This window comes from Eleutherodactylus coqui, chromosome 12 (genome assembly GCF_035609145.1).
Source record: "Eleutherodactylus coqui strain aEleCoq1 chromosome 12, aEleCoq1.hap1, whole genome shotgun sequence".
NCBI classification, from domain to species: Eukaryota; Metazoa; Chordata; class Amphibia; order Anura; family Eleutherodactylidae; genus Eleutherodactylus; species Eleutherodactylus coqui.
This window is the reverse complement of record NC_089848.1, coordinates 16,211,651-16,223,886: the sequence shown is the minus strand read 5'-3', so window position 1 is coordinate 16,223,886 and position 12,236 is coordinate 16,211,651. Positions and strand designations below refer to the sequence as shown.

Genomic DNA, 12,236 nt, shown 5'->3' with positions numbered 1-12,236 from the left:
CCCATATTTGGTCATTTTTTCAATAAGTATAGTATGAGATACTTTGTCAAATGCTTTACTAAGGTCAAGAAAAACTATATCCACCGCATTTCTGTGATCAACCCAGTCAGTGTTTGTCCTATGTTCAGAAACATACCCGATGTGGCTCTAATCTTAGATCTGTATGCACAACGGGGCCTAAACCAAAAGGAGCAGCTTGTGGCTTTCAGAACAGACATTTTGCTTGAAGGAGTTTTAGGCCCTATTGCACACTTGTAGACCCCTTGAGCGGCCAAAACGATAGAGAACCCCCACAATTTGGAAACTAGACACCTTAACGAATTAATTTAGGGGTTTACTGCGTATTTTTACCCCACAGTTTTTGAATGAATCTAAGCAAAGGAAAAAACTTACTATTTTATTTTTTTAGCAATTACCGTATATACTCGCGTATTAGCCGACCCGAGTATAAGCCAAGTCAATAAGTTTTACCACAAAAAATTGACTAGAGTATAAGCCTAGCTATACTAGAGTAGGTAAAAAAAAAAAAGCAATACTCACCTATTAGCTGGCGTCTGTGTCCACAGCGCGATGCGGTTTCCGGCGGTGCGGCCAGCTGCTGCAGTCTTCTCCCCTGCTTGCTTTTAAAAATCCCTGCCGTCAGTGCTGTGATTGTATCGAGCGCTGGCCAATTTTGCACACAAGATGCGGGGCAAGCGGGAAACTGCAGCTTATGTAACCAACATGATGGCTATTTTGAATGGCACCATTATGGATTCAACTCAGATTTTTCCAATTTATTATTCATTTTTCTGCTAACACAGTGGTTTTTCTTCATTACTAGCAATGTGAATGAGGCGTTATTTCAAGCAGAACATGTGGAGATTGTCCTTATGTCAGGTGAATGAAACACACATTTAACGTCGCAGATTTCAATCAATGACACCCAACCAGACCTCCTATTACAGTGCATTGGCCAAACCTCTTTCCAAATTCAAAGGAACAGGTTCTGTTGCCGATAAACCAAAAAACTGCGGAACGAGGCCAGAATAACAGTTGCTTATACTTCATCAGTAATCCTTTTTAGTCGTCCATATTTTGGTTTATCAGCGACAGCGATTTGGAAAGAAGTTTGGTTACTGCACTGTAGGTACTGGCAAATCTGGTTGGGGGATGTTGATTTGTGCTTCATTCACCTGACATAAGGACGATCTCAACACATACTGTTTGAGATAACACCATCATTCACACTGCCTGTGAAGAAAAGTCATGGTGCTAACGTGAGAACAAATAGTTTGGATAAAATGAAGCACATCATTGTTTTTCTACTTAAATTCTCTGCCAGTTTGATATATCACACACCTACCTTCACATTGGAAAAATTAGAGTTAAATCCAAGATGGTGGCGTTCAAAATGGCCATTATGTTGGTGACTAGGTCTAACAGGTTTCCTCCTCTCCCTGCAGCTTGTATGCAAAATTGGATTATCTGCCAAACCATTCTCATTTTGGGCATTTCCACATGTTTGAGATCCCCCCCAACCACTATATATATATATATATATATATATATATATATATATATATATATATATATATATATATATATATATATATATATATATATATATAGTTATTCAAAAAGAAGTAGCAGATTTGGGGATTTAATTACAAACTGCAAAAGACGGGTACACAATCTTCATTGAAAAGAGAAAGGTTCACAGTTTATGACATACCAGTAAATTCCATTTTCTTCCACCTTGCAGCGCTGCTTGTCCACATTTTCATGAGACGTATGGGGGGCGTCTCAAGAAAATGTGGATAAGTGCTTTTCTATTTCATATGCAACCGAGGTCAACACGTTTTCTGTGCCACTTGTATATTTGCCTGTGACAAGGGGGCTGTTTTTTGAATTGACACCGGAATTTGCATTACAATTGATACAATGGATTCACACTTGGCAAACTCAAGCATATAAAACGATTTCTCCTGTGGTGTCTGTGACTGGCACTGTGAGTCACATGTGCCCCACGGCTGCATGTTGTGTACCCGCTCCCTAATATAACTTCTCTGATTAAAGTGACGCCCTTCGTGTTTTATATTGTTCTTTGTGCCATGTTTTCTAGGTTCTCAGGCTTGAAGGACAAGTGGTGAGATATAAATCAGCAGCAGAAAACGCTGAGAAGGTAGAAGATGAACTTAAAGCAGAAAAGCGAAAACTTCAGAGAGAGGTATAAAATAACTAGAAACAGATTTTCTCTCTGTGCCTCTCATTTAAAGTTTATGTGGGAGCATTAATGACTCTGCCGCTGTGATCCTGTTCCATTTCCAGCTGGGCATGTTATATACACTGTTGGCCAGATTTCCTGCTATCAAAGAATAACTAATATTGTTTGAGTGTTAACAGATATAGGCAGACGTTTGGCAATATGAAACACTGAAATAATTTAGTATGTGTCTGTGTGCGATCAATATATACAATTGGAGAAATATGTTAAAGGGGATTTCCAGAGAAAATACTATTGATGACCTATCATTAGGATAGATCATTAATAGTTGATCGGCTGGGGTCCCTCCAACCTCTGTGAAGTGGCCGGCGCTTATAAATGCAGGCACGTCTCTAATTGATTTCAAGGAGAGCTGTGCCTGCAGCTATAAGCGCCAGCCACTACACGGAGGTCATCGCGGATACTTCCGCTCCGACCTCTGTGTATTTGCGCCGCTGACAGCATGCGCCTGCCAGCTGATTGGTCTGGGTCACAAGCGACAGAGCTCAGCCGATCAACTATTGATGACCTAGCCTGAGGATAGGTCATCAATAGTATTCTCTCTGGATAATCTCCTTAAGACTGACATTTCAAACACCAGTCTTAATATTATTCCAGGTAGGACATAATGCTCCTAATATATGTAGAGAAGTACGCCTCTTCATATATTGAATGCATCTCAACTTTCTTTGTGTGCCTTTTTTATTCCAGAATCTGGCATAGAAAGCTTTTCTCTCATCTTCAACTATGTTTAGCTGAAGGTGGCCGTACGCATGCTGACATAGTTCATTAGACTTTAAGAAAGCTTCCTGGAGCAGTTTACTGCTTACTTACAAATTCTAATAATATGTATTTGATTTATTCATCAGCTTCGAACTACTTTGGACAAAATGGAAGAGATGGAGATGACAAATAGCCACTTAGTAAAAAGGTTAGAGAAGATGAAGGCAAACCGGAATGCACTTCTGTCTCAGCAATAAAGCGGATTCCACACAAGAACGTAATGCACTGCTCCACAAGACAAGGCGCCTTCACTTGATCCTACTATAGACATTCTTCTTGGCATTCTTGTTGCATATTTTGGCTGAGCCTGCCGGGTTCTTGACAGCAGAGGGACTTGTCAATCTTTAATTTATGAGAAGAGTGAAGAACTAGTATTAATACGCCTTGTTGACTTCTCCTTTTCAGCGCACTGATTTGGGTAGATCTCTGAGCTGAGGCGCAACACGCTGGATTCCTGGTTTTTATAGGATATTATTTTTCCTCACATTGATATAATCAACTTTACTCACATTCATTTCTTTGTGGTTTGCTGCTTACCTCTGCTGGTGAACTGAAACGACTGCATGAAGAGGAATTTCTGCTATGAATAATGCCTGTCCAATACTGTACTGATGCTGAACAGACCAGATTCCCTCAAATCCCTTCCCTGTATAAAGTAGTCATGGATTGATAAGAGATGCATTATACTTGCCAAACATGTATATCAAAGAGGAAACCTCACACGGTGCACCTTCTGTTGAGCAAGTGCCCAGACTAAGTGTCTTACATTGTCACTTACAGAACTCGAGAGCAGCGGGGAAGGGGTTAAAAACACCTTGTGCCTTCCTCACTGTAATTTCAACTAATTGCTGTTTAAAACTATCCATAGGAATTATGCTAACATGCGTTCTTAGGAACCTGACAGTTTAGGGGGAATGTGCATTCATTAAACTTTATACATTTTGAACAAAAACTACTTTTTGTAAAAATATTTTAATTTGTATACTAACTTGCAGCAGACTGGGCTGTCTATTCTTTTATTGCATGGGTGATGGAATAACTTGTAAGAAGATTAATCGGACCCACACAGTATGTCAGATATATTTTGTTGTACATTGTAACATTTATACTCTGTTGCTCGAGTGTGACGTTCACAGACTACGCAGATCACAAGGGACCTATTAAATACAGACTTTAATGGTCATGTCATGGTTAATGTTTGAATTTCATATTTATTCAGGAATATAATATTAATAACTACTTTGCAGACCATGAAAAAAAGTTAAATCGTTAGAAAGGGCTAATTTATACCTGCAATTTTACTATCAAAGAAAGGTTTTCACAAAAATCTACTCCATTAAACATCTTCACTCAAACAGGCAAATTTACAGTGATCTGATGTTTGTCTCCCATTCAGTGTGAATTCATTATGTTTGCAGTAGCCGGCAGAAAGGTATGTGTAGTCCTGTTTAAAGTGTTAATGCTGGGCTTCAGATTAGGGTACTGTGTACAGAATATGTGGTCTCGACTGCAGCAACTCTTCTCCTACGTTCTGTAGTCACTATTATCGTGATAGTAAAAAAAAACAAAAAACTTCCTGCGCTCGTATGGTGATACCTCATCCAGTGGTAAGGAGATAATCAATCCAATCAAAAATATGGTGTTTTATTTCCCAAATCTATAAAAATTCATAGAAGCCTGCAGGGTTCAATTTACAAAATAAAAATACAACAATGCTGTGCTGTGCCACACGTTTTAGCGTAATGAAAACAAAGATCTGGTACCGTGTTAGCCAGTAGAGCAAAATGTGATTGTTCTCAGCAAGAGAAACGCTATTATTACATCATGTATTTTTGTTAGCCATTAAAAGGTATCATATCTACAAGATTACGTCGTTTCTCTTGCTGAGAACAATCACGTTTTAGCGTAACATACGCCCATATAAAGTATAAATTCCTAACTTCTTAATACAACTATATATGGCCATATTATATACCATGTGTCTAGTTGTCAAGTTCCCATTTATCGTGGTAATCGGTACCCAGCATGTCGTCTTCTCTCCTGTGGATGACTTCACATGAGCAGCCAAGATTATAGGGGAGAGGGGTGAGTTTGCAGATTCACTTTAGTGTCAGGTTAGGCTATGCTCACATCTGCATTAGAGGTTCCATTCAAAGGCACCAGCACAGATCAGGCTAACGGTGCCAGTCAACATAATACTTCATGTTATATTTTGTCTGGAAGAATGCCTAAAGGCATGATGGAAGCTGGATGGACCACGTTATAGTTAATGTCCATTGGGAGCCTTTCATTTCTATCATAGGATTGTTCTGGCATTCCTTATCCCTGCTACAATGAGAGAATGGGCAAACCGCTAAATGCTGGTGTGAATAGAGCCTTACAGATGATGGAGATCTCCACTCTAGTACAGGACGCATGGTTGCAGAACACTGACATCAGTCCCTGAACCATCAATCTACTACTGCCTGTGACAAATACTAGAAACAGTAGATAAAGCTCCATATATACTGGGCTCAGGCTAATTAAATTCTTTAAAAATTCAAAACTGTGTATCATGCTGCAAGGGATTGTGGGAGAAGATTGTCAGAGAAGCCCTTAACCTTGGCCTCAAAAATAAGAGTACAAACAAATGGGAAACGTTTAAAAACATCCTAAATACTTACTGTAAGCAGTTCATACTTTATAGGACACAGGCAAGTGCAATATTGGGCTGCGTATCCTGCCCCCATATCGTGCTTGTCATCCATGTGAAGTACCTGAGGATGCAAGGCATTTTCATGGCAAAACAGTCCTGCATCACTTCGGGGATTAAGGGAATCAAATCCATTGCAGCTGTAACTACTGATCATCACGGGTACATCAAGACCATAGTGGTCACTAAACTTCATCCGACGTCTAAGTTGGTTTACTGCGCCAACTTCTCGAATACCACCCAATGCTTCTGCACAAGAACGTATATACACTCGCGATAACATCACTATCCATAGCTGCCGGCAACTTTCACCGTGCATGCGCCACATCACGTCCGGTACACTGTACCTGTGCGGTCTCCCCAGAGTATCTCTCAATAACTCACTGCGCCTGCGTAAGCTCCGCATCTCCCATTACCTCCACGTATACTCACAATAACACTATCAGGGACCGCCGGTGACATCAACCACGCATGCGCCAAAGCGCATCCTATCTAATGTAGTGCGCCTGCGCGAGCACTTGAGGGCATCTCACAATATCTATGTATGCGAGCACTAATATATTTGCGATCTCATCTGCCATCAGGGACTTCCGGCACTGTTGGTTGGACATGCACAAAAGCGCATCCAGTCCCATTACAATAGTGTCAATTAGCTGTGAGATAATGCACACAAATTGTAATGCCATCATCATTTTAAGATTAGAGTAAACATTATATTCAATGCCCCCACGTTATAATCATCAGGTAACTGATAATGCACCAAGAAGCTAACGTGAAAAACCACACATGCGCAAGGCGTCAATACCGTAACTGACCCAAAGAGAATATAGGCATAGCCCATCTCGGGCAAGGTTAAACGCCCATTCATGCTACAAGTATAGGCAAACTTATTTAAACAAAATCATATAGATGCACATAAAATACTTTTTATTTCAAATGACATCAAAGTGCCAATAAATCATTGAATGTACAATCCAGACCAAGAACTCAAGCTCATGATGTTCCCGGGACGACTGCAGCCCAGCTCAAGTATCTTCGGGTACACCTACAAATCACTTAAAAAAATAATAAAAACAAGGTTTTACAATATAATCATATACCAAAATATATGCAAAACCACATATAAATCATCTGGTTCATATAGCAATCATTGAACATATAATAGAGGGTTATAATCTACATTTAACTCTCTTGGGTGAATAGTGTGAATAGGCTGGACAAATTTCTGGGATGATTTAGTGAATCCTGCCCAGAAGGTGCTCCCTTGTGAGTATAAGGTAGAGATTCAGTGTGCTGCAACCGTGCTAAAATATACCATCGCAACACAAATTTCACGCGATTTTAAAAACCTGTAAGGAAAAAAAATATTAAAAATCAGATAAAAACTGCAAAGATGGAGACAGAAGGGCTTATTGCCAACGAGAGCAAAACTAACCCTAAACTGTACTTTATCGATATAAATAGTAAGAAGATTAATACTAAAAGTGTCGGCTCTTTAATAAATAATGAAAAAGAAATTGTATGAGGGGGATGAGGAGAAAGCAAATCTAGTAAATAGTTTTTTCTCCAGTGTATTCACAAATAGAGCAGAAGAAAGTCTTCAAAATGTTCAAGGAAAAGAAATGTCTAGTGTGCCTACTGAAGCAGAGGAATGGAATCATGTGACCCAAAGACGAAGGAGGATCACGAGTCAGCCAGCACCCATACTGCTTGGGAACCAGTACCAGGTTCTCATGCAGGGGCCCCTGGTACTGGTTCCTGAGCTGAAGGAAAAAGAGGTACAGCAAGAAATGACTCTACCCACAAAGAACAGAGCAGAGGAGAAAGAACAGGCTGAGAGGAGACTTTATAGCTATCTACTAATATCTGAAGGGTTGTCACAGTGCAGACGGATCAGCTCTATTCTCATTTGCACACGTAAAGACTAGAAGCAATGGGATGAAACTGAACGGGAGGAGATACATTAGATATTAGAAAAAACTTTCTGACAATGAGGGTGATCAATGAGTGGAACAGGTTACCACAGGAGGGGGGTGAGTTCTCCTTCAATGGAAGTGTTCAAACAAAGGCTGGACACATTTCTGGGATGATTTAGTGAATCCTGCACTAAGCATGGGGTTGGACCAGATGACCCTGGAGATCCCTTCCAACTCTACTATTCTATGAAAGTCAAATGTCCGATGAGATGCAGAGTTATAAAGTAAACTAAATGTCACCAGTCTAATCCAGGAAAAAGTGCAGAGCTGTCTTAAAATGATTAAAATTGACAATTGCTGGGTAGCGATGGCATACACCCCTGGTTTTAAGGGAATTAAATGTGATACACAGGCCCTTGTTTCTTAACTCTAAGGACTCTATAATGATGGGGATTTTTCCACTGGATTGGCGCATAGCCAATTTGGGACCGATATTCAAAAAGCGAACCTGGAAATTCCGGGTCGGTAAGTCTTACTTCCATTGTGGGTAAAATATTTGAATGATTTCTAAAGAGATGTTATTCTTGAGGATCTCAAGGAAAACAGCCGTATAACTCCGTATCCCCATGGGTTTATGAGGGATCACTCCAGTCAAACCAACCTGATCAGCTTTTACGAGAAGGTAAGTTTTAGACTGGATCTGGGAGAGTCACTAAATCTTGTGTATCTGGACTTTTCCAAAGCATTTGATCTTGTGCCGCATAAAAGGTTGGTATATAAAATGAGAATGCCTGGTCTGTGCGAGAATGTGTGTAAGTGGGTGAGTAACTGGGCAGTGATAGAAAGCAGACGGTGGTTATAAATGGTACAAGCACTGATTGGGTAATCGGTACTATTGGGGTACCACAGGGGCCAGTATTGGAGGGTTTAGTAGTGGGGTACCGCAGGGGTTGGTTTGGGGCCTTTTAATTTTTAATATATTTATTGATTCCCTGGTATAAGGATTGTGCAGTAAAATATAAATATTGGAGATGACGTAAAATTATGTAAAGAAATTAACACAAGAGGAATCAAGGCGGTTGCAAGAGGATCTAAATAAGTTGGGGGCTTGGGCAGATAAATGAGGTGTAACACTGACAAATGTAAGGTTCTGCCCATTGGCAGAGGAAATACATGTCGTCATAACACACTATATGGGAAACACTGACATGGAAAAGGACTTGGGGAGTTTAGTTTACTGTAAACATAACTGGAGCAACCAGTGTCAGGCAGCTGCTACCAAGGCAAATAGGATCATGAGGTGCATCAAAAGAGGTCATGGGGCACATGACGAGAATATTGTTCTTCCTCTTAACAAGTCAACATATTGCAGCTTGAGCGGGTACAGATAAATAATAAACGGATGGATGGACTACAAAATTTGATTATTTAGTTTAGAAAAAAGAAGGCTGAAGGGCGACCTAACAACTAGGTATAATATATTGGGACAGTACAGATATCTCTCCCATAATATATTATACCCAGGACTATAACAAGAGGGCGCTCTAATCACCATATATAGATATATCAGGGGACAGTATAGAGATCTTTCCGATAATCTGTTTATACCTAGGACTGTGAAAGTAACAGGGGGCATCCTCTACGTCTAGAGAAATAGTGGTTTCTATACCGATATAGAGGGGGGTTCTTTACTATAAGAGCAGTGAGACTATGGAACTATCTCCTGAGAACGTGATGGCAAACTCGATAAAGGCGTTCAAGAGAGGCCTGGAGGTCTTTCTAAAGCGATACAATATTATATGTTATAGTCACTGATTGCCAGATTGAAGCCAGGAAGGACTTTTTTCCCCTAAATGAGGAAAATTGGCTTCTACCTTCCTCTGGATCAACACTAGGGGGTAATGGGCTGAACTGGATGGATACATGTCTTTTTTCAGCCTTACATACTATGTTACTATTGTTCTATTGAAAGATGGCACTGTGGTTTGGGATGACTTTCTGAAGATATGGGTGCAGATGGTCAGATAACAGGTCCCTGTAGCATTCACCATTTAAGCATTATAAAAAAAACATGGCTATTTTTCTCCGGCCACAGTGCTACATCGATCTATGGGTTTTGTCTGGTACTGCAGCCCAATCACGGGTCCTTGAAAATCCCTACACTAACATTACTAACACATCACAGATAAAAGGGATCAAATCTGTGAGTGGCTGTTTCAGTATTTTGCTCCTGTACCCCATTATATGGCATTTTGCACTTCTGCGTGCTCTTGGCAACTGGTGTTTGTACATGCCAATATAATTTTGTATCAGTAAGGCCAGTAACACATGAGCATATTGCAGCCTCAATTATGTCCTGACCTGGCCGCATGTCTTCTGAGCCAAACATCATCGATTCCTATGATTCTTGGAGTTCAGGTCAACATCCCCAAATTTTGGTTAAAGGAAAGAGGCACATGCAGGTGTGCTGCCATTTCAGAAGCTGCATCCCTAATCCCACCCAAGTACAAGACCAAGTCACAGACAATGAGGGAGACTAGCAGGGCTGATAAGCTAGGACCATGGCAAATAGAGATCAGGATTTGGGTTGTTTTACATAAGGACAATGATCTCTCATAGTCCTTATCAAATGAAAACCGGCAAAAATGACAATATTTCATGTATGCCCACATCACTTTACTGAAAAGGCGCCACTTCTTGGGAGAGCAGCATGGCTGCCCAGGGTTCACAAATTTATGCATAATTTACACCAGAAACTGGCTAAAATATATCCGAAATCAACTCAGAGACTGCAGAAATGTGCCTCATATTTGAACAGGCTTCATACACCAATGAGGATAATATTACAACTGGTGTTTAAAGCACTGGTCTTGTTAAATCACCCCTGATATGCTGGGGTTCAGGGACACATTTACACAGTATAGAGACTGTTTTATATACAGTCAAGACTGGCAGCATGAGAACTGATGTATGTAGAGAGTGGCACTGCCAGAGATTGTAGTATGTAGGCGTTGCTGTGTACGGAGACGGCAGCACAACAATGCAGATCGATGTAAATAAAAACAGTTGGTTCAGAAGTTGAGTGGTTCATGAACACACAGTAACCATTGGCGGAAGCTCAGCAGTTAAATGTTCCCGGCTGATTGGCTAATAATAGTTGATAGTGGGTTATGTCAGCAGATAGGGTAGATGGAGTGATAATATTATAATATATCCATGTTCTGGGGAAAACTCTTTCTGTTCTTTGTTACTTTCTCCTTTCTTTACATCCATGTTTGTCCTGATTAGCATTTTATGATGGTTTGTTGACTCACTAATGTGACAAGCTTATAATAAAATACATTGAAGTAATGCATCCAGGGCCTTCCTGCCAGCTTCAAGGGCATGTAGCTGAGGCACACTGAGGATGATATTGTTCGCACGTGATAGAACTCTGTATTGAGCACAATGTAACTAAATGTAACATGGAAATGAACGCTATAGGAACTCATTCTGTGTACAATTATTTGTTCTGGGGAGATATGAAAGGTTTGTCACATTATTTCTGCTGTGTTCATCTTCTGATTCCTTCTTTCATTAATATGCAATGTTCAAACAGCAAGAAAAATGTCCTTCCTCAATGGTCTTGGAGAGGAATGAAAGATGCCGGAAGACTGATCCTGGACGCTGATGCTTCACTGAATAAACTTAGGGTGAGAATTAGTTAATGTCACATTCTGTATGGATCCATAAATTTAGTAACGGCCACATGAATGTGTGTATTTTCTTATGTGATTGTTCTCAGTAAGAGAAACCAAGTAATCTTGTAGATATGAGACCTTTCAATGGCCAATAAAAACAATTTTGGGTTATTCTTCAGGCAACTGGAATAGATCCGAAGATCTAATATATATTATACACATACATATGAATAGGCACAGACATGGTGTGATTAATTTACACTTAAGACAATAGAATTTCTTATAAAATGGTAGAGTTGGAAGGGACCTCCAGGGTCATCGGGAATATACCAGAACAGAGTAGAGGAATAAATACTTAATTAGTCCACAGATAAGGATATGAAAGTTTTGTGGTCTCTAATTTGGTGTTAGAGGGTCACAAGGCCTATGTGTTATCTCTGCTATAGATTTCTCATACACTCCACTGTAGCATTAAGCCACTTGAGATGTTGATGCCTGTGTTGAGTGGTCAAAGATGGTTCTAAACTTGGACTTCCAAATTCTTCTATGACGTTGAGATTTGAAGTTGCTTTTTAATATAGTAAACTTCACAGTTTTCCTTAGTATGAGCCATACAGAAGTTATATACTTACCTACAGGGGTGGTCCCCCCTGTGTTGACGATCCCGTTGTCCCTGGATCTGAAAAATTCTTCCAGCCAGCTTCTCCACTCGTCGGGCATGCGCAGTAGAGATTGCTGGCCTGTCGACGAGCATGGTACAGCTCACGGATGTGCAGTAGCTGCAGTCAGGTTGTGATCTCTTTTCTTTCCTGGACAGCCTCAACGAGGATCAGAAGAGTCCAGCGGTGTGGGGCAACTATTAAGGAGGGGGGGGGGGGGTTTGGTTGCTGTCACTGTATTTGTGGGGGGCGGGGGGCCGC

The 12,236-nt window shown here is 40.4% G+C and overlaps 1 protein-coding gene across 1 annotated transcript in view; it reads left to right on the top strand.

The window, feature by feature from the left end:
* Window positions 1–3,980, top strand: part of LRRFIP2 (LRR binding FLII interacting protein 2) — a 167,875-nt gene extending 163,895 nt beyond the window's left edge. The window contains exons 27-28 of the mRNA XM_066585337.1: window positions 2,105–2,209; window positions 3,115–3,980. Coding sequence (XP_066441434.1) covers window positions 2,105–2,209; window positions 3,115–3,225 — 216 coding nt within the window. The 3' untranslated portion in view covers window positions 3,226–3,980. The remainder of the gene's footprint in view (window positions 1–2,104; window positions 2,210–3,114) is intronic.
* The last annotated feature ends 8,256 nt before the right edge of the window (window positions 3,981–12,236 follow it).